The sequence below is a fragment of the Cottoperca gobio genome, chromosome 4 (genome assembly GCF_900634415.1).
Source record: "Cottoperca gobio chromosome 4, fCotGob3.1, whole genome shotgun sequence".
NCBI classification, from domain to species: domain Eukaryota; kingdom Metazoa; phylum Chordata; class Actinopteri; order Perciformes; family Bovichtidae; genus Cottoperca; species Cottoperca gobio.
Genome location: NC_041358.1, coordinates 1,695,560 through 1,718,030, shown reverse-complemented (window position 1 = coordinate 1,718,030; position 22,471 = coordinate 1,695,560). Strand labels below are relative to the sequence as shown.

The 22,471-nt window shown below is 41.9% G+C and overlaps 4 protein-coding genes across 8 annotated transcripts in view; all 4 read left to right on the top strand.

Annotated features, from left to right (window-relative positions):
* The window catches only part of trappc8 (trafficking protein particle complex subunit 8), a 35,830-nt gene extending 32,125 nt beyond the window's left edge, over positions 1–3,705 (top strand). For 2 of the 4 annotated variants that reach the window (XM_029429410.1, XM_029429409.1), the window contains 3 exons: positions 173–312; positions 1,806–1,895; positions 2,766–3,705. In XM_029429410.1, the coding sequence (XP_029285270.1) occupies positions 173–312; positions 1,806–1,895; positions 2,766–3,000 (465 nt within the window). In that variant the 3' untranslated portion in view covers positions 3,001–3,705. Of the gene's footprint in view, positions 1–172; positions 313–1,805; positions 1,896–2,765 lie in introns of those variants that run through there. The other 2 variants (XR_003832124.1, XR_003832123.1) reach the window with 1 other exon arrangement.
* Positions 3,706–8,189: 4,484 nt separating this feature from the next.
* On the top strand, positions 8,190–16,437 carry ctns (cystinosin, lysosomal cystine transporter). 2 transcript variants are annotated; one of them, XR_003832147.1, is made up of 12 exons: positions 8,190–8,322; positions 9,316–9,407; positions 10,132–10,210; positions 10,616–10,706; positions 11,249–11,352; positions 11,456–11,593; positions 12,356–12,455; positions 12,870–12,989; positions 13,096–13,266; positions 13,657–13,774; positions 14,939–15,172; positions 15,492–16,437. XR_003832147.1 is itself a non-coding variant. In XM_029429887.1 (11 exons), the coding sequence occupies exons 2-11, from the start codon at positions 9,329–9,331 to the stop codon at positions 15,085–15,087; spliced, it is 1,149 nt and encodes a 382-aa protein (XP_029285747.1). In that variant the 5' UTR covers positions 8,190–8,322; positions 9,316–9,328; the 3' UTR covers positions 15,088–15,362. The 2 variants fall into 2 exon arrangements, 1 of the variants encoding a protein (XP_029285747.1); XM_029429887.1 differs by lacking the exon at positions 15,492–16,437 and having other exon boundaries at positions 14,939–15,362.
* An 804-nt stretch (positions 16,438–17,241) lies between these two features.
* Positions 17,242–19,152, top strand: mrpl55 (mitochondrial ribosomal protein L55). The gene is made up of 3 exons (XM_029429888.1): positions 17,242–17,442; positions 17,779–17,974; positions 18,780–19,152. Exons 1-3 carry the CDS (start codon positions 17,279–17,281, stop codon positions 18,927–18,929), a joined length of 510 nt encoding a protein of 169 aa, XP_029285748.1. The 5' UTR covers positions 17,242–17,278; the 3' UTR covers positions 18,930–19,152.
* A 522-nt stretch (positions 19,153–19,674) lies between these two features.
* Positions 19,675–22,337, top strand: ndufa11 (NADH:ubiquinone oxidoreductase subunit A11). The gene is made up of 4 exons (XM_029429374.1): positions 19,675–19,830; positions 21,036–21,128; positions 21,702–21,824; positions 22,131–22,337. The coding sequence occupies exons 1-4, from the start codon at positions 19,752–19,754 to the stop codon at positions 22,226–22,228; spliced, it is 393 nt and encodes a 130-aa protein (XP_029285234.1). The 5' UTR covers positions 19,675–19,751; the 3' UTR covers positions 22,229–22,337.
* Positions 22,338–22,471: the final 134 nt, after the last annotated feature.

The window sequence follows — 22,471 nt, the reverse complement described above, 5'->3', positions numbered from 1 at the left end:
TCTCCAAAATGTCTGTGTGTGGACCATGTCAGATTTAGACTCCCAATGTGATGTTTCATATCTCAGTAGGGTTTTATTTAGAAAAGTGATTGGATGACGCCATAAACATATGGTGATTACAGAGCCTGTGCTGTGCACTGTAACTTTGTGTGTCTGTGCATTTGTGTTGCAGGACGCTCAAGAGATGGTGCTGCTCAAGTTTAAATCAGAAGTACCTACTCCAGTCATCCTGCCCTCTGCAGAGCTGTCCCAACTAATCAAAACCAACCTGCACTACCCCGAGACCTACACACATCCCTTTGTCCAGGACAGGTGAGACACACACACACACACACACACACACACACACACACACACACACACACACACACACACACACAGCTCTCTTGAATATGAATATGTCACCTACATGTTTGGTGCAGATCCGATGAGCTTCTGGAAGTGAGGGGATGGCTCCTTAGGAGGTCGGTTTTTGACTGCTTGCATGTCTTTATGTGGTTATGATAAACTTAATTGACTTATGTAACGTTATGTCAAGCTTGGAACTGTTAATTAGCCTGATAGAATGGTGATATATGGATTTAGCCATGATGATTTGGATGTTACTTTAGGTGTTAACGTTATCAACATGAAGTCTAGAGTTTTGATGAAGAATTTGGATTGGTGCTTTGAAGGTACCAGTTTGCCTTCTGTCGAGATGCCCTTAAGCAAGGCACCAGACCCCCACACTGCTCCCCGGGCTACTGTATAGTAGCTGCCCACTGCTCCTAATACTAGGATGGGTTATAGTGTTTCCCCTACCATTGTCTTGGACCCTGCACCCCGCCAATGGAGCCCCGTGCCCCGTCTGAAATTCAAGTTTTGTTTTTTTTTCTCAAATTTTTTCACTGATGTAGGCGGGTCACTGTGATGTAGGCGGGTCACTGATGTAGGCGGGTCACTGTGATGTAGGCGGGTCACTGTGATGTAGGCGGGTCACTGTGATGTAGGCGGGTCACTGTGATGTAGGCGGGTCACTGATGTAGGCGGGTCACTGTGATGTAGGCGGGTCACTGCACTGTGATGTAGGCGGGTCACTGTGATGTAGGCGGGTCACTGTGATGTAGGCGGGTCACTGATGTAGGCGGTCACTGATGTAGGCGGTCACTGTGATGTAGGCGGGTCACTGTGATGTAGGCGGGTCACTGTGATATAGGTGGGTCACTGATGTAGGCGGGTCACTGTGATATAGGTGGGTCACTGATGTAGGCGGGTCACTGTGATGTAGGCGGGTCACTGTGATGTAGGCGGGTCACTGTGATGTAGGCGGGTCACTGTGATGTAGGCGGGTCACTGTGATATAGGCGGGTCACTGATGTAGGCGGGTCACTGATGTAGGCGGGTCACTGATGTAGGCGGGTCACTATGTAGGCGGGTCACTGTGATGTAGGTGGGTCACTGTGATGTAGGCGGGTCACTAAGATGTAGGCGGGTCACTAAGATGTAGGCGGGTCACTGTGATGTAGGTGGGTCACTGTGATGTAGGCGGTCACGTAGGCGGGTCACTGTGATGTAAGTGGGTCACTGATGTAGGCGGGTCACTGTGATCTAGGCGGGTCACTGATCTAGGCGGGTCACTGTGATGTAGGCGGGTCACTGTGATGTAGGCGGGTCACTGTGATGTAGGCGGGTCAGAAAGTCCGACCAAATCACAGCTACTTTCTAAACCCTCAAATGTTGACAGTATGTGCTTCTGACCTGCATTGGAATAAAGTATGGGATGGCTCTAACTCATCAGCATGTGTTGCTCTTCTCTCTCTCTCAAGTCTCTGTGTGGTGCCCGTCACTCTGACTCTATCCAACTGCTCCCTGGCTCAAGTGGATGTCATCATTGACTTAAGGCACAAAAGCGGCAGGTAATGTGCGTGCGTGTGTGATATTTTAAGTTTTTTCCTAAATGTTAGATTGAATCTGCAACATAACAAAATGCATTCTAAAATTGAGTTGAAGCTAATTTGTGATATGTAATATACTGTGATTACAGCCACCTCATTGGCTTGTGAGTGATTTAGTGTTGGACTTGATGTAGTCTAGAGATGAAAAAAGGCATATCTTCTCATGTGTGGGTGAAATTCCCATAATGCAACTTGATTGCATCTTAATTGGATTGTAAACATCGGCATCTTTCAAATTCCTCAGACAGGCCCTCTGTTCACTGTGACGTCATCAAGGCTTGTTAGTCAGACCCTCCCTGTGTTCACGAGCTGACTGACTGATCCTCATGTGGAGTAGTGGACGGCCTCTTTAGGAGCCTAAAACCAAGCTTACCTCCTAATTTATGACAGTTGGTTCCGGGGACTTGCTATTTTACCCTTATTTCCACTCTATCTTTTATTTCTTTTTCATACAATTCATATGGTCAGAAGAATAACGGACAGTCTCATCACTCAGCATGTTGCTTTCTGACAGTGGAAAGATGTTGACAGCAGGACTTTGATAGCTAGTTATAACTTTAACTTCTTTAACTTTTATATCACGCCACATATTTTTTAAATCAATGCAATTTTTTTTTTTTATCAATGTTTTGTGTCAAGTTATTGATTACTTTAGTAAGTAGCCATGTAATAGGCGGATTAATGTACACCAAGCTGGTCATTATTGCAAATTTGCATCAGGGTCTTGAATCCCCGTCATTTGTCAATAATGACAGCTCGCTGTTCGATAACATCACATAGTCCAGGTCAAAGTGAACATGTTTTCTCAACTCTCCATCCATCCTTTTTCAGCCCAGAGTCTGTGGAGGTCCACAGCTCGTTCACATGGGTGGGTCAGACCCAGTACAAGCTGCAGCTGCAGCCTCAGGAGGTGCTGTGCCTGACTCTGCGGGCCTGTTTCCTCCAGCCAGGAGTCTACAACCTCAACACGCCGCGAGTCTTTGCCAAGCCGGCTGAGCAGGGCGTCATGTGTGAAACGAGTCAGCAGACAGCGAGTCCTGCTCTCATTATCATCAACAACGCCTGAGAGGAGCATCACGGCCTGCAGACTCTTCTAACACATGACCACACTAGTTCTTCTTCTTTGATTCTGGGCAGCAGGAAACATAAATGTTTATACCAATTACTAAAGATGTGTATTTAAAACAAACGGCTACAGTTTATAGAGATCTCAGAACTCTTCAGTTTAACAGTTTCACTTGCATGTTACTGTGTGTGTGTACGAGTCTCATCCACACACAGCTTTACCCTCCATGCTCTAGTGTCCCCACTGGCATCTCAAACAGCCACTTGTGTTGGAAGCTAACAAAAGCAGCTGGCAGACTGGTGCTGCTGAGGGCAGGATGTTGCATCATCTCTGGCCTTTAGCTCCAGACTCGGTGGACTGATGCAACAAATCTACTGAACTTGGGAAGAATCTCATGTGTAAATGTCCTGAATGGATACAGCAGTAGTTTAAAAGCAGTCAGTTACTGTGACATTGTGACAGGAGTGTTTACATCCTGAATATTGTACACCTCGAGGCTCACTGCCCATCCTCTACTACCATGTCCTCATGAGCGCGCAGTGAATTTTCTATAGTCAGCCAATCCAGCCTGTGTGTTTCACCTCATCATATTGTGATCAAGCTCTTGTATGCATTGACCTGACAGCTTTTTTGAAAATGATGTATTATATTTATATAACAAATCGGTTGTAAATAGAAAATAAAAATGTAACTAATGAAACTGTATGCCCTGCTAGAGACTGCATTGATACGGAGTACTGTGTGGTGACAGCTCCACATCTTATAATGTATATAAGAATAGAATTATTGTGCGAGGTCACAACATTACATAATGGGGCGTTAGCTCCACCACGGCTATGAGAAGAACCCACATCACATAATGAAATACTCACACATAATGGGTGTTTTACTAGCCAATGGCAATATTTTTAGATTTCCATCCATCTACCGCTTATCCGGGGTCAGGTCGCGGTGGCAGCAGCTCCAGTAAGGAACCCCAAACTTCCCTTCTCCGGGCCACATCCTCCAGCTCCAACTGGGGGATCCTGAGGCGTTCCCAGGCCAGTGAGGAGATATAATCTCTCCACTGAGTCCTGGGTCTTCCCCGGGGTCTCCTCCCAGCTGGACGTGCCTGGAACACCTCCCTAGGGAGGCGCCCGAGGTGGCTCCTTACTAGATGCCCGAACCACCTCAACTGGCTCCTTTCAACGTAAAGGAGCAGCGGCTCTACTCCGAGTCTCTCACGGATGGCTGAGCTTCTCACCCTATCTCTAAGGGAGACGCCAGCCACCCGTCTGAGAAAACCCATTTCGGCCGTTTGTACCCGTGATCTCGTTCTTTCGGTCATGACCCAACCGATCCAGTGACTGTTGAAGGTCACAGACCTATGATGCCATAAGGACCACATCATCTGCAAAGAACAGCGATGAGATCCTCAGGTCACCGAACTGCAACCCCTCTCCTCCACGACTACGCCTCGATATCCTATCCATGAAAATCACGAACACGATTGGTGATAAAGTGCAGCCCTGGCGGAGGCCAACATCCACTGGGAATGAGACGACTTACTGCCGAGTATCCGGACACAACTCTCGCTTTGGGCGTACAGGGATTGGACGGCCCTCAAAAGTGACCCCCTCACCCCATACTCCCACAGTATCACCCGCTCATCAGAAGGTGGTACATGAAAGCAGCAGGTTTAAATCTGTTTAAGAACAATTTAAACTACAGAAAGATTATTTCAGATATTACTAAGGAATTAGGAATCGACAGTTGGATCATTAGTCAAACTGTTTTAATGCCAGCTGTTTCACCATGGTCACTACTGGTAAAATGAGTAAGGATCTAATGTCCCAGAGCTGAGAGCTACGTGTTGCTATGTTCAGAGGAAATCAAACCCTGACTATTGTAATATGCTTAGTCTGTAGTGCATCCCGGGCTTGTCAAACCTTCAAGGTGTAGACAGGATATGCTTTAGGAAACATTGCAATCTCTTTATAGAAGTATGGCTACCAGCTCATGTAGGCGTCCAAGGGATTATAGAAAGAGAAGATCAAAGTAGTCAAAAATGGATTAAAAGCAAATCAAGTAGAGTCAGCGATGAATACAAGTGAGGCGGAAACTAAATGCTTAATTTGAGACGCAGTAGAAGAGGTTATGGGATGGAGATACTAATGGAAGGTGTTGGTATCAGATCCAGCTACAGTTACAGAATTGCCTGAAGCTGCCTCGGTACAGAATTTTGTGTATGTGCTGAAATGTTTACAGAAAGCAATAATAAATGTAGAGATGCTCTTCTGTTAGGTTAGGAGATTCAAAATCCTGCTACATGCTGGTGGCTAAAAAGGGTCAATCTGGGAAGGGAGTGGAAAATAAAGGACAAACAAGTTCAAAGGAAGCAGGTTAATATCCAGAATATGTCATCAATTAGATGTTTTTTTTATTTTATAAATCGCATGAGAAAGCTGTCATTAATTCATGATGTGGCACACTCCAGTATTGTAGGGGGCAACATGCATGAGGACAAGTTGGATGTCTCAGATATTCAAATTAATGGAGAAGATTACAGTTCGTAGGTTATTGGAATTATGTATTGGAACAGAGCGGCTGTAGAAAAGGATGGTCCACAATAGATGCTCTAGTTAGAGTCGATGATGAGGTGGAAAAGACACTAAGAGTTGATGGCAATAGTATATTTTGACATTGAAAAGACTTCTATGTGGAGGGAAGGGCTGCTTATCAAATGTAAATGTAAAAGTAAAATGGGTATTGGAGGGAGGGTGTATAAATATGGCCTTTTTTAACAGACAGGACATTCAGAGTCAAAGTCGGAGCAGATATTTTAAAGGATTTTGTAATAGAAAAGGGTATTCCCCAAACCTGTATTATTTAATATAATGATACACGACATATTTACTAATTTAGATGGATGCATCAAATCAGCGTTGTACGCAGACATCAGGGTCGTATGGATGAGGGGAAGAAATGTCCCATATGTATTAGACAATATAGAAAAAGCTATGGAGAAGTGGTCGTATAGGGGTTCAAGTTGTCAACAAGTCTTGTTACATTGTATTTACAAATAAGTGCTGATTGATGCTGAGAAGCTAACATTAGATGGTCAGCTGATGAACAAGGTGCATGGATTTATATACCTGGGTCTGTTAGATAGCAAATATACATGAAATAAACATTAAACACTTGGAAACAAAATGCAAAAAAGTCTTTATTCTATTACGAGCTGTGGCTGGACGTGACCGGGGGCAGACAAACCGGCATCAATTGACATCATTAGAATATTTAGTATACTATATGAGTTCAACAATAGATTATGGGTGTATAGTGTATGGCACAGCAGAAAAAACATCCCTGTGGATCAGTTACAATATATAAAGTATTATGTTTATGTATAGGAGCAATTATGTCAACCCCTATTAATGCAGGAGAGACACCGCTGGAGTTAAGAGAGAAACTTGCACTTGCATACTGGGTCAGGTTAAAGGAAGCAGGGGAAAAAACTATTTACAAACAACGTTACAGAATTGTTGGTAATATTCCAAGTTCCAGGAGTGGGTTCGGGTGGACAAGGGAGGAAAGAACAAGGACATAATGAATGGAGGCCTGAGAGTTCACCATGACCATCTTGTTTAGGAGTGTACCCAATGGCTTGTCCCAGGAAGACCAGAAAGGAAGAGGGTATCACAAAATACATAGTCGTAACAAAGAACTATGAAGAAAGGAAGAGGGAGGAAATCATCATAACTAGACTCAGATTGGACCACACAGGATTAAATGGCACCAGTGGTGTAGCTAGGCCTATTGAAGCCCACCTAAAATGTTTTGAAGCCCACCCAAATGAAAATTTGCTCCTTCTTGTGTGGAAAGGGGTTAACACTATACAGATATTTTAAAATATTGTTTCCAACCGGGCACTAAGACCCTGGGGGAGGGAGAGATGGCTCAGAGTAAATCAAGGGTGCTAGGACCCTGGGGAACAGGGTGCCGCCATAGACTGTACGGTTATAGCACAGCTTTGATATCATGATAGATATCTGCAACTTCTGGCGAGTCATGCTGGAGACGAGAGGTAGACATTTTGGAAGATGCACTGTGTGAAATTGTAAGTTATTAATATGTGTTAGCTGCTTAACTTTTAATAACTCTAGAAAAGGGAAAAGTGTAGTAACATTAGGTCCTCTATGTTTGTTGGTGTACGGTCAGTAGTCAATAGTAACTGGCTAGCTACAGAACAGCTAACGTTTGTTCACTATGGAAAACAATTGTAAGCAGGAAAGGGTGAATCTCTATTCTAACTATCATAAGCTGCAAATGTTCATTGATCAGATGGATATAAGAAGATTCCTAAGGAAAGCTCTGCCACAGGGAAGCAGCAGCAGAGAACAAGTGATTGTGGAGCCAACAGTGTGATGGAGGTGAGTTCAGGTGTAGGAGTGGATATTTTTTGTCTTAAAGCGCACCAGATTTATGCAAATGTTCTTTATTTTGGGCAAGGTGGACCTGTGTCAGTGTTTTCTCCAAATCATTCAATGTTTTTACGATGATAAATTAAAGAAGAAAATATGTCTGTTGCTTTGTAGTTATTGCCATCTCAGCTTTTTTTATAATTATTTTCACAGTTGCAAGTACCATCAACAGTAAGGGCAAACATTCTTATATTTTCAGCCCAACCCCATGGGCTCACAGAGATTAGCAAGTATAAGATTAGTAAGAAACAATTTTTCATATAAGTGTTGAGAGTTGTGCCCCCTCCCCTTACCAAGACCACAAAGTTCTAGTAGATCTAGCATCTTAATTTTGCTCTCAAAGTGCACCAGATGCATACAATACACTTTAAAATGTTAAAGCATACCCCCGGACCCCCCTAGAGGATGTGAAGTCCACCCTACTCCTAAGACATGTCAACATGACTAAGGCCAGGTAACATGGACCTGGTTAACATGACTAATATATTAACGACACAACCAGCACAAAACACTATGTGTGTGTAGCGGCTCAGTGCAAAACTCCCAGACTTACTTCTCCATCATCATGCCATCTGAGTTCCTTTAATGGTAACTGTACTACCATGCAGGTGCACACAGCTCCACCTCACCTCTGGGCTAAGCCCACCCACACTTGAAAACCGTAACGTAACGTCCATGGGTAAAATGGTAAAATGACAGACACACTCTGTACACACTCTTGTACAGTAGGTGGCGGTATGCACTTCAACGTTGTTTGAGAAAAACCGAGAGAAGAAGAGAAGGAGGAAGAAGACAAAGAAGAAGAGTTGTGTCTAGTGTCTTGTGACCTGCTGTTGAGGAAGCAGTCAACTCAACTGCTGTAAGTTTCTTCCATCATGTTTACTTATGTCCGATAAAGCAAATGTAACTTACGGTTTGAAGCGTTCAGCTCAATCACTAGTGTGGTGTTATGTGTTCAGTGCAGCTGCTCCAGGCTGCTGCCTTTACTTTGGAGATGCTGTCACATGATTCTTCCATTAGCCTGTTTAAACTGTTTAAACCTTCACTCTTCTAAAGAAAGCTTCATGTCATTTAAGAACGAGCAGCTGTTAGTAGTAATGCAAGCTTCCTGTTTTCATGACATTGGGACAGAGAGTGTTGTAGGAACATTTCGATGTTGGGGAAGCTAACGTTACTCTGACAGCTTTACAAGCTAAACTACAGTAAAGATCCCCGAGGGAGAAATCAAGTTTAGTTTACGGAAGCTACTTCAGTAGTAGTACAAGTAGATCAAACTGCTTTGTAAAAATCCAATTGACTGTGTACAAGTGACACGAAATTATAGCAAAATAGAATACAGAAGAAGTGACATGTCAGCAATAAATGCCCCATCGAGTTTATTCCCAACTGTTGTACAATCTTAACAAACAGTCTGAACAGTCCCAACTATGGGCCTGTCTCTTCACTGGAGAGAATCGAAGAGGTTCACTTACAGTAGAGAAGCAATGGTAATATAAAAATAAGAATTCATTTCTTATAGGCCCAAAATTGTTACTTTGGCTACACAAAAAAAATGACTCAGAAACTAATTAAACTACTTGAATCACTTTGCAAATATTAAAGTAGTTGAACAACCAGAAAGCTACTGCAAAATAGTTAAATTACACGTAGTTCACTTCTCCACAACACTAAATGTGTTTATGATGTAAACGGGCTGAGAGCAGTTTGAAAGCTCCTCATTGTGGATGACACTTACTGTACACTGAACCCAAATAAAGTAAAAGGAGCCAGTGCCACTACACTTGTGAACATCATAAAGTTTAATGTTGTGTGATGTCTGTAATGCCCTCTGTGCGTGTCTCGTGTCCTTCAGGCTGGCAGCACAGATGGCAGGTGTGGGCTTGGCACAGAGACGGCTCCCTGCTCAGCTGCTGCTGCTGCTGTGGACTCTCGCACACTTCTCTGGTGACGCACTGTTGTGACTATTTCCTGTTTACTGCGCTGACACACGTTTTTACAGTCAGTGATGAAGAGGTTAAACATGTTTCATCATCCTTGAAGCATGTAGTAACCTCATGATGATTATGATAATGGTAAAATTATAATATGATGATATAATATGTTTAGCTAAGTTTAGTTTATTTAGCTTGTTTTTAACTGGAATACACACATCAAAAATAATAAATGTACTATGAGTCATTACTTTTGAAGTAGTGATGAACCAAAGCAAAAAGGTGTAGCTTATTACACCCACCCTTTTTACTTATTTGTACAATTCTCATGAAATGTATACACTGAAAATATAAAAATAAATATATATGTATATTATATATTCACAAAAAGTAATATACACACTGGTGTTCATACCTCAGTTTTATTTTTGTTAATGATCTTCTTTTTAAATATACAATATTTTAAAAAGTGTGTTACACGTTTTCTGTTCCTTTTTTAAAACGACTCCACAAATGAACTCCTTTTCACAGTTGTACTCTTTGTTTCTGTAGTCGTACTTCCACATTACACTAAGTCGTACTGTCGGCCACTTTACAGCCTGGAAGCTTCAGATGTTTTACTTTAAACATTATGCTTCATTATGATTCATGTCCATATGTATTGTTTGTGTCTGTGAGCATCTTGGGTTGAATGTCCAAATGTTGTTCTGATTATTTTTGTGTGTGTCCTCCTCCAGAGTCCAGAGTGCATCTGTTTGCTCCAGATGTTGTCACACTTGCGGAAAACACTAAAGTCAACATCAGCATTACTTCCAGGTCAGCACAGAAACTCTGCATGCAGCCATCTACTCGCTTCTGTTTTCTGCGTTATTGAGCGGATATTTGATGCTACTGGTGAAGCCGCTCTGCTACTATAGACTGTGGAGGTGGTGTTTGTGAACACATAGGCAGCACTCTCTAGCTTAAACTGAAACGCATGTCAACCCAGTCAGCTTCTACAACTCTCACACTTTACACAGTACTACAGCTAGTGCTGCTCGTCTTCTGCTTTTGCCTTCCAGCAAAGGTGTGGCTATGAAGCAGTGAGAAAGTAATAAAGCAAATATGCTCAGTAGTTGAAATAAGTAAATCCAGATCTTGGTACTAGAGCTCAGCTCTTATTGCTCCTATAGTTTGTAAAAGCAGCTGTTGCTCTCACTGTATTCTTGTGTCTTTCTCTAGTTCCCCCGTCAACCAGTCGGCTGTGATTTACTTCAATGTAACCTTCAGCTCCAAGTCCAACTCCTCCTCTGTGATCACAGTGCCTGAGCAGGTAACACATGGCGCCAAATAAAGCAACGTAACGTAAGAAACGTAGTTCAGAGGACTCTCCCAGTCTGTGCCTGACTCCCTGAGGCTGAGTCACTCCAAGCCTCTTTAAAGAATCTTAGCCTGTTAACTAGTGGAACACTTTCCCAAACCCAGCTGCGATGTTGGCTCTGCAGTCTACATGCTCCAAACTGTGAACTTTGACCCGAAGATTAAAAAAGAGATCAAACAGAGAAGAGGGGGAAGCTTTATTTTATTTTAGCTTGAGAAAGTCTAGTCTTATTTTATATACTTCTAAATGTTTTTTAAAAACTTTATTTATACCTTTCTCTATGTACCTGTACTTATTTCAGTCCCTACTTTCTGGGGCTCAATAAAGACTTATCTTACTTCGGCTACATTGTTGTCCAGAAAACATATTAAGATACCTTAAATACAAAGAACAGAGCGCAGGTTTCTGACACAGCTGAAGTACAAAATGAACAGCATGGATCATCAAACAGTTATTTCTATGTATTCAGACGTCCTGTTGTTGTTTCTGTTTAGGTGTTGCTGCCAGTGGAGGAAACCTCAGTCAGTTTCAATGTGATGGCCCATGATGTGGGTCAGGTGACCACATACCTGCTGAGCAACAACACAGAGCTCAACAGGTGGGTGTCTGCAACCAGACAAACAGAATAACATGCATGCTCTACAGAAGCCCTGCGTCTGACGGGACGACACTTTCAGTAAGCCTCATGCTCTCTCCTTCAGTTCGTCCTTCAGTATCCACTTCATGGTCGTCCATAGCAACGCCCTGTCAGTAATCAGTCAGGTGATTGGCTGGATTTACTTTGTGGCCTGGTCGGTGTCCTTCTACCCACAAGCCTGGGAAAACTGCCGGAGGAAAAGGTTCTGTCTGTCCTCTGTTTCTATAGAAACATATGTCTTTGTGTAGCTTTGTCTGATACACCACATGAACCACTCGACTGTTCTTCTGCTGAAACACACGTCCTGCTCATAAGCCGACCCTTGAATTTTCTTGAAAAACAAAGTAACTGCCCCCGAAATGTGACATGTCACTCAAACTCTCCACAAGATTCAGTTTCTGAATTTTAAACCGAAAAATAGGCCATACATATTATATGATGGTGTAAACACTTCCTGTAGTTTGGTAAATGATCTGACAAGCATCTGTCTGCCTTGGAATGAATTCTCAAATTATTATCATCGTTAAAACTTCTTTTTTCAAGTTTTGCAATAATGATTACATTTGAGTCCCAAAAACAAAAGATATTTAGACGGACTTTCAGTCTGGTCTTAAGAACCGACAGACTGATGGAACATACACAGGAAATATATCAACACTAGGAGATATATAGCTGTAGAATACAATATAAAGAATACATTAGAACACTCTGAAACTTAGAATACAATACATATGAACAGGTTATCATACTATACTATAGTTGTTGTTTAATAACTGATGGTTTTTATGATTGATGAATTTAGATTGTATGGAGCCAGTTTATAGGTGAAACACTGTCCTCTGTTTCTGTGGAGCAGGTGGCTCAGAACTACACACTGAACCTTTAAGATTATATTCTGTTTATCTGACTTCAGGGTACAAGCAGTGAGACGGGAGATGACTAATCCCAACATGTTTGTCTTTAGTGTTGTAGGTCTCAACTTCGACTTCCTGGCTCTCAACCTAACTGGCTTCATTGCCTACAGTGTCTTCAACATAGGACTGTTCTGGGTGCCTTATATAAAGGTATCTTCATCACTGTTTATACACATGAAGCATGTTTCATACTGAGTCTGGACTCCAATCCAGAGGAGACAGACATGAATACATGAAGATTGATTTGTTCCAGTGAAGTGAAACGTGTAGAGGAAGTGCTCAGCACGGCAACAAACATGGCACCGTGCTGTCCTTGTGGCCTGCAAAATGTCCAAACAATGGACTGATGATGCAGCTGTGCCTCATGTCATATTTAATTGACGTCGCTTTAAAATGACGGTGAAAGGAGTTTATTTATTTAAATGCCTGCTGCCTCGGCTCCGCTCTCCTCAAGTCTCTTCCTCGCCTCCTCCGCTTGTAGGAGAGGAGGGGAAGAGAGGACTCGAGGATGTCCAAACTGTGAAACGAGAAAGACCTATAGTGACTGCTCTGTGCCTGCTGCAGGAGGAGTTTCTGAAGAGGAACCTCAACGGAATTAACCCGGTCAACGCCAACGACGTCTTCTTCAGTCTGCATGCTGTCCTGCTCTGCTTGGTCTACATCAGCCAGGCTGCTGTGTACAAGGTGTGTGTCTAATGTAGAGACGCTGCTGTTAAAGCAGATGTTAAAATATATCTCATGGGAATGTGTGTTTGTGTGTCTGTGTAACCCTCTCTGTCCTCTCTTCCAGAGGGGGGGTCAAAAGGTCTCCTGTACAGCCTGGTTCTTGTTGGTGATTGGCTGGACGTTTGCCTTGGTCAGCTTGTTTCTTGCTGTAGCCAAACGGATCACCTGGTTGGATTACCTCTACTATTTCTCCTACATTAAACTGGCAGTCACTCTGATCAAATATGTGCCACAGGTAAGCTGTACACATACACAGTGACGGAGCACAAACATGGAGACTCATTGTGAAGCTGTAGCCATACAGTAAACATTGTGTTAACGTTAGCTTGTGCTTCTTATTCTAAAACAGTCCAATACAGCAGTGGCATTAAGTACAAGCTCAGTATAGCTCACAGTGGACTCACCTCTCTGACGCGGTCAGTTTCATTTTCTATTCACCCTGTGGAAAGAAAATCTGCTGATAAAAAGGATGCAGCTCACTTTCGTATTACATGTTGGTGTTGATCAATTTGACAGTAAACATGGAATCAATGAGTGTGTTTCAAAGCTATTGCACAACATTGACTTCAGTATGATATGTAGCTGTATGTTTATTGACAGATAGTTGTTGCTGTTGTTTCTCCAGGCGTACATGAACTACAGAAAGCAGAGCACTGACGGTTGGAGTATTGGCAACGTATTGCTGGACTTCACTGGTGGAGTCCTGAGTGTTCTACAGATGCTCCTTCAGTCCTACAACAATGGTAACATCTCTATCCTGAACTTCATCTGTTATCATGTGTAGCATTCAGGGCTGTCATAATGTCATTTACTTACCAATCGATATAAAGAGCCACACATTGCTGTAGCTGACAGTGCTGACCGTGTTTACCTGAAGGTGGGCCTTATGTTTCCACAATAGCATGGTTGTTCAGATCTTTACATAGCAGATAGTTGTTTGCTTCTACATTAATGCTCTGACTATTGTATTTTGAACCTTTAAATGAACAGAGGTTTTTCATTTGACACAATGTTAATTTGAGTTTCTGTGGTTCACTGACCTCAGAGTCTTTTGGGGAGCTCTACGGGACTAAATATGAAATATGTCTAAAGACTGAATGTGGCTGTAGATTTATTCAGGTAAAGGAAACCTTACAGAAAGCACTTTTTTATTTTCATATCTATCTATATGTATGTACCTACAGGATACTTGTGATGCATTGTGCAAAGCATTTGAAGTTCTAGACAACAGTCCAGTCGAGTCCACCCACCAGGGGCCAGATGCTCAGACAGAAATATGCATACACATCATTTTCATCAGATCTTTGAAGTCTGGTTGTTGCTCATAGTGGAGCCTCATTTCCACTCCTGCTGGTATCTTTGAATGGATGAAGAAACTCCCTTAAACATAATTTAATATGGATACTGCTTCCTGCTCCACTCATTAGACCGGCCCGTGAGAAGAACAGCAAAGAAGAAGTTTCACTGACCGTGTGACATCTATCATTAAGCATGACTGTGGCTTTTTGTAGCGTCTGTACCCTTCATGAACCTGTGAACCATCATCTTGGGGATGTCTGCTTATAACTATTAAACGTCAGAAAGTCATTTTTAGAGCTCATACTTTACATCAGGACCACATGAAAACATTCATAAAAGTTTATAAATGTGCAATTGATTGAAAGATTACTGCTGTGACTGTGCACATTTCTCTGATTCTGTTATTTTTGCAGAGCTTAAACAAACTGTTTGACTTTTAGATGACATCGCTCAGTATACAGTGCACTCCGAAAGTATTCTATTACTTGAGACCCGGCCTTTTGAGAAGAATGGAGGGACACTGTTAGCAGCTGCTGGTGATGATGCACAGCGATGGTGTCCTTGTACGTCTGACATGTTTGTACTAACTGTAATGTTTCTCTCCTCAGACCAGTGGAGTCTGATGTTTGGTGATCCTACAAAGTTTGGTCTGGGTGTGTTCTCCGTGGTGTTTGACATCCTCTTCATGACTCAGCACTACTGCCTCTACAGACGGCCACCACAGTACGAAGCTGTTACTGAGCGAGAAGAGGACTGATGCTGCCTGTGGATGGAATGTCTAACACTCGATCACAAAGCAGCAGAAGCTCATCAATGATTCAAAGAGCTGAAGAGAACCCATGGTACTTGTCAGCTTGGACTTCCATCATATGTTCTGTTGATCAGGTTTTACACATGTTGCTGCTCTGAAATATGTCAGGATCAGCACTTTTTACCACTGTATGAAAATGATTGATAGAAGGTATAAGAACAACTGCTGAAATTATAACAATGTGAACACTTTTTTAATTAAATGCAATATTACAACTGAAATCAATCTTTTTGAGTTAATGTAATTACTAAAGCCTGATTGATGAATTGCCGGGCCAATATTAGCAGCAAGTTTAGCTTATCACAATTTGATTGAAGCAAGAAATGTGAAATGTATGTTTCAACTTATAGATGCCTTGAGGTTAACCTAAAGACAATGAGGGCGGATTGTGATGGATCAGCCAAAACACCCCCGGAGGTGGTCAGGGTGTGACCACATTGGACACAATTGGAAATGCAATTTCAATCCACATACAACAACTACGTGAGCGGAAATACGGACATCTGCGTTCTTGTGCTCAGTCATCAGTCGCAGCCCAAGTAGGCTACTGTTCCAATTCATAGTCCACATCTAGCCAAGTACAGTCCGAATGACAGGAAGTGTTCTTGCTCTGCCTGTTTTATCCATGGATGTATTCTAAGAACTGAGTCTTTTCTCAATACAGACAAGATGACCGGCCAGAGGGTCCTCATATCTCCAAATATTGGAGCCATTATCTAAATAAGCATTTAAGCATAACCACGTATCCAAAATCTAAGTCGTTACTTTCTCACCTGGAAAATAAAATTGAAACCTAATAAAGTAACAAAATAGCAGCCGTAGGACTCTGGAGAGGAAACGAACAACGAAAGCCTGTAGGAAGAAGAACTACTCTTACTACGCTGCAGAAAAAAGAACATTTTAATGTCTTCTGGGAATGAAGGGAACTTTTTGGCCCAGATGATCTCCACCTGATGCTGTCATCTAATTTATCATTTGAAATCCTTCGCTCAGGTGCTCTTCACAGGAATCAACCATGCCAACCATTATCTCGGCTTCAGAAGACCCAGTGCTGCTCTTTATTCATCTTTCAAAAGTATCCGGTACGGTTGATCATGCATTGCTTTTAAAATACTTCAAAGTATTGGATTTGATGGTATTGCATATAAATGTTTCCAGAGTTACATGATGGCCACAAGCAGTGTATATCTGGGAAATGTTCAATCTAAATCTGTTAAAATTGTAAAATATGTTCCACAAGACTCAATCCTGGGCCAGTTCTGTCCACTCTTTATAAAGATGATGTTGTTTCTTCAACTCTGTGTAACATACATCTTTATGCTGATGACTATTTTATACTGTAATGTGGATACTGTACATTCTTCAGACTCTGCAGCCCTTAGATGCAGTTGATCACTGTGCGCTCGGATGTATTAATGGAGGTAATTCTAATAGTGATCATAGTGAGCTGCTATCTATAAGCAGTGATAGACACTAGCTTTTAAACATTTAAAAGGGTCTCACTGTCCCCCCCTTACTTTACCTCCTTGTTGTCTCTTAATCCTTAGCGAACACGCTGTATGATTGGATTATGTTGCAGGTGCTGAAATTGGAAAATCCACTTTTTCTCATTGTGCACCTGCAACATGGAACACCATGCAGAAGAATCTAAAGCTTACGTCACTTTCATCCATAGTGCAATTAACATGTTTAATGCCATCCTATTTCACCTCCAGTTCTTGTTTTAGTTGGTTTATTCGCCTTAAACTTGAACTGCTTGATGTATTATTATTGTTTCTTATGTGTGTTTCTTGGTGCATATGATTCTTTGTTTATTTAATCATAATAATAATAATAATAATAATAATAATAATATTGTAAATGAGGTCTCTACCTCAATATATTTTTGAGTTTGAATAAAAGTTGAATGAATGAACGAACATTTAATCTATCCATACAACAGCAATACCAAGGATTTGTCCAGCAGACATTGCCATCTTTGACTGTATCTCATGGTGCTTCTGTATGCTTCGTTTTCCCCATCACTACAATTGATGCCAACCGTCAATTCCAAAATGTCAAAAATCATAACCGAATTTCACACTTGCTTTCAAACCGATCGCCACTTCCAACTTCAGCCGGCTTCAGCCCCATGTGAATGTTGTTGGAACGAACCTGCGCTTGTATTTGTCAGTCGGACATTTCCTTTGCAACTCCAGTGTTTGACCTTCCCCTGAAGTGCTTCCTGTTTGAGTTCAGTAGTTCCCTGGTCGCGAGCATGTATTTAGTGAAGCTTTGTGCACCGCAGAGTCTGTTCGCACGGTAAGAATAATGTTTGTTCATACATGCTCATGTTAGCTTGCTGTCAAACACTCTCGACGTGTTCTAACTATTTTACTGCGACATATGCTCTGTAACGCTGCTCACAATAAAGAAAACAGACTTGTGTCCCTTCAGCTTGTGTTGGCAGTGGTACATCCGACATTGACACATTAGCACTATTTAATGTTACCAGCCAAAAAACCCTAATAATATAATAATATAATAATAGTAATGTATCGAGAGACTGGTAACCTTTGAAAATTCACTAGCCATTTGGCCGATGGACAAAGTCAATTTTGCACCCTGACTAACGTTATATATTGTGTGTGTGGGCAGGTGTGTGTGCCCTGTGTTCCCGCTCCTCGGCCAGGCTGCACTGCTCCACACTCACCCTCCTCAGCTGAACTCCAACAGGACGTCAGTGGTTCGCTATGGCCGGCAGAAGTATGAGAGGCAGTATCCTGTGATGCTGGTCCGACCTGATGGATCCACAGTCAACATCAGATACAATGAACCCAGACGCGTAGTCATGGTTAGTACACTCTGCTCTGGTGCTGTACACTTTCTAAACTACATGGCTTTCATACTTCTTGCTTATGTTAACGTGACTGACCACACAGTTGTATTAATATAAACATTCTGGCCAAATGGCATGTTGTTGCCGTTTGCCACATGAAAACGGCATGCCACTGTTCTTTCACCGGCAGATGACACAGGCACTGGTGGACAGTGGAATTTACCAAAGTAGTAGTAGTAGTATGTGTCAATAAGAATCGCAATATGACAGTGGAACATGGTGCATTTTAAGTATTATAATCAAAAGAAAGGACATTGGCATATCACAAAGCAACAGTGACATATGCCTCCAGAACAAGTGGCAGTGTCGTCAAACATCTTACAGCCTCGCAGTCTCTAAATTCAGGGACTTCAAGAGACAATTGTCAAAATTAAAAACAGCAGAGGGTGAGATATCAGGACTTAAGTGCCTTGAATGGCTCTAAGTTCCTGCTGCATGGAAGGGCAGCAGGATCCCACCCAGAGATACTGCAACTACTCTGAAAATAAACTAAGTGGGTTTTATTTCTATAAAAAAAAGAAAACTACAGTGTGGGTGTTGGGCAAGTAATGTAATTGATGTTTGCCCAAACACTAACACCGACTACATCATCCTACTCTATCGCTACCCTTAACAACCCTGTTATTACTGACAACAGCACCAACATCAGCTCCTTGCTCGAGATAATAATGTGCACTGATCCTGTGGCTTATGATTCCATAAGTATGTTAATTCATATTTCCTGTTTTGTAAGTTTATTGGTGTGTCTCTGTTTTGAAAGATGCCAGTCCTTCTGTCCGCTCTGTCTGAAGAGGAGCGTCTAGCTCGACGGAGAAAGCGATATGGGAAGAAGACAGAAGAACAGACAGCAGTCGACTTTGAAGACAGCTTCAAAGCTGACAAATACAGCCACTTCTGGAAGAAGAAATGATGTCTTCATATGTGAATGTAAAACATGACATGAAGATCAGACTTGAAGTCTCCATACATTATATTTTAATTGCATTTTATTCTTGACAAACAAGTGTTTGGTCCAAAAGAAGAAATGGTGGGACAGTGAAACCTGTGTATGGCAGGATGACGTGTAGCAGGAGCTCTGCTTTCCTTCCTTGGAATCCGTTACAACGTTGAGGTAATAAATTGGTTTAAAGTTGTGTATCCGGGGGTTGTGAATTTTATTTGAGTACACAAATGTGTTGGAAAATGTTGATGGGCTTGTTGGGCTGCACATGACCTGGTTGATGGGACAGAGAAGAAGACAAAGAAGACTGAGGGAGCGTACTGTCACTGAAGTGTTGCAGCATGCAGCAGCATGTCATCTCTCTTCTCTTAAGTGACATATATACATAATAAGTCCTACACTCATAAACATGCCTTCTTAACGGATTGTCTGAAAAGTGTTTGTCAGTAACTACTGTGATGATGGTGAAAACAGGAAACGTGTGCAAAATACAAAAAGTATGTTGGTAAGAGAGGTGATGTGTGTGAGGTTAGATCATAGAGCACTTCACAAGCAGCAAGAGTATATGAACAAACCATAGTCGGTTAAAATGTGGTGTTCTTACTGTCCATAAGGAAGATAAATCAGTAAATATGACATTAGAGTCTCCTTGTTACAGACACTTAACTACCGCTTTAGCGCAGGTTCACTTGAGCGCTTCACACTCCAATCCAGCAGGGGCGGTAATACACTGTTGCCGACCGGAATAAGTTTCTCGCGAGAATTCAAGATTTTGTCCTTGCTAAATCCGACATGGGGTACTGGGACATACCGGAGGGCACAGACTGTGTCCAGAAAACATGGATTGTTACCAAACTAGGGACAGCTTTGGGTAAATATCAGCATCGAGAAAAACAACTGCGAGTCATTCTGGCTGTAGACGCCGCCGTGCGAAAGAGAAATCACACTATCGCCCATGTTTGAGCTAATGCTAACGCCTCTGCGCTAATGTTAGCAGGTTAACCCAGGACTGATATGAAGCCGCGTTTAGGGCAATTTACATCACAACTTTCAATATACCAATATAGTTTTGTGTGAAGTTGACTGCGTAGATGTTTTCAATGTATTGTGATAACAGTGAGCTAACAACACGCGTTAAGACTGGTGTAGAGCCGCTCTTACAGGTATGTTTGTTGGACAGTTTGGCATCTGAAGTTGAACTATGACTGAACTGATATCAGGAGATTGATGGAAGAACAGCTCAGACATACTCTATATACTAAAGGAGACATCGTTCATATCATTGTTTGAAAACACTTCTAATCAAGCATACATATCATCATGTCTATCTTTACATCTACAGTATATATGTGTGTGTGTGTGTGTGTGCGTGTGTGTGTGTGTGTGTGTGTGTGTGTGTGTGTGTATTTATATAAACGTTACATTTCCTTTCTTCCTCATTGTCATGCTTGGTTTGAACTTTAGCAGATCGTCTTGACCCTGAGGATCTGAAATGACCTGTTTGAATTTCTACCGGCCTCTCAATCGTTATGTCTGTCACTTCTGAAATCTCTGTAGAACCCTTTAGAATAGGAAACGCTGATTCAGTGGTACCGAACAGGAGACATGTGGAATATATCATATGACCTTAATCCCTGACTATCTTTTAATTAAGACTTATTAAAAAATGGATATGTTTCGAAGGGAAACAAATGTGCAATAATCACAGCAAATAAATTACAGTGACTGCCCATAAAAATTGATTTGCTGATATGTAGACCGATAAACAAATGAATACATAAATAGACTGTAGCCAATGCCAACCTGTCAAATAAAAGACCTGGTCTGTAGATCTTCTCCACTGGTCTCAGGAGCTGGGACACACACCCTCTGCTCACATCAAACCGCTGACATTCTGAGAATAACTAAACATAATTCATGTTGATGCATAATGAGTGTGAGTAAGAATGTTTATAATCACTACCACATACCCAGTTCAGTTTGACTATCAGAAAGAACTGAGAGCACAGTCAGCCTGAGAATTAGACCTTTTTTTTTATTTCCAGTTTAGTAAAGTGTTTCTTTGTGTGTTTTCAGGCCTGGTTGGTTCAGCCTACCACATTGTGGTATTCAATCCTGATTCTGCACTGGAAGCGCTACAGAGGACTACCAAAGCAACTGTTACCATGGGTAAATATTCATATTGTCCTTCTTTATTATTGTAGAATCCTACTGCTTCAAAACACAATGATAAAGAGTTATCCGGCTAGACATGGAAACCTTGCAAATCTGTGTCATTTTAAAACCCTTTTTATTCTTATAATGCACTTGATTGCAGACTTTCAAATTTGAATAAATAGAAAATGATGCACATCGTTCATGGTGACTACTATCTTCTTTAAAACAAGATGGTAGTCACACAATCACGACAACAGTATTTGGCAAAAAGCGATCAATCAAAGTAGCGGCAACAGGCAATCAGCCCCACATATGATCAAATTGGCAACATCCGTGCACTCGGGCGCTTGACGCGATTGTGGGGCTGTATACCATTTTAACTATTTATCAGCCACTAACCTTAAACTGTATAATAATGATAAATATTAGCTGGAATCCTGCATTAATCCAGAATTATACAAATGTTTAGGTTTCTCAATGATGTCCAGATCCCAGTCATGTGACTCAAACACTTTACTGTCTGAATTCCACAAATTGTATGGGGTTGTGTAATGCTGAGCTGGCTGTGTGTCTGTGTTGTGCCAGCCACCATGGGAGCCATTTTCAGCATGGCGACTTGTCTAAGTGCGCAGGCTCGTGAAGCCCCAGAAGACCCTGTGAATTACTTCATTGGGGGCTGTGCCACTGGGGTCTTCCTGGGAGCCAGAAGTAAGTATGTTCCTGGTAGAGGTGTGTGTGAGTGTGAGTGAGAGTGTGAGTGAGAGTGTGAGTGAGAGTGTGAGTGAGAGTGAGAGTGAGAGTGAGAGTGAGAGTGAGAGTGTGAGTGAGAGTGAGAGTGAGAGTGAGAGTGTGAGTGTGAGTGTGAGTGTGAGTGTGAGTGTGAGTGTGAGTGTGAGTGTGAGTGTGAGTGTGAGTGTGAGTGTGAGTGAGAGAGACATGAATGCATACAGTTATGTTCTATTTGTTATTCCATCAGATTTATAACTATTTAAGTGGATGGTTTTGTGTTCCCAGCCCACAGTGCTATGACCGGTACGTCAGCGTGTCTGTGTCTGGGTACATTGGCCTTCTTCACAAAAGTTGGCAAGATGGAGGGATGGAAGCTCGTTTGAGCGCCCAAACTATGAGAGGAAGGTGGCTGAACATTTAACTGTGTGTTGTAAAAAGAGTTCATGTAATAAAGTTTTTGGGAATATGACAGAATAAACTCTGTCAGTTGTTGTTGCTTGTATATGCATTTGTTGATATCATGTTTGTCAATTCATTATTTAATAAACCAGGTTATGATGAGAATGTAGAAATAATTTAGTTGAGTTTCTGTTGAAATGGAATCAAAATCTACTTTGTACCTGTCA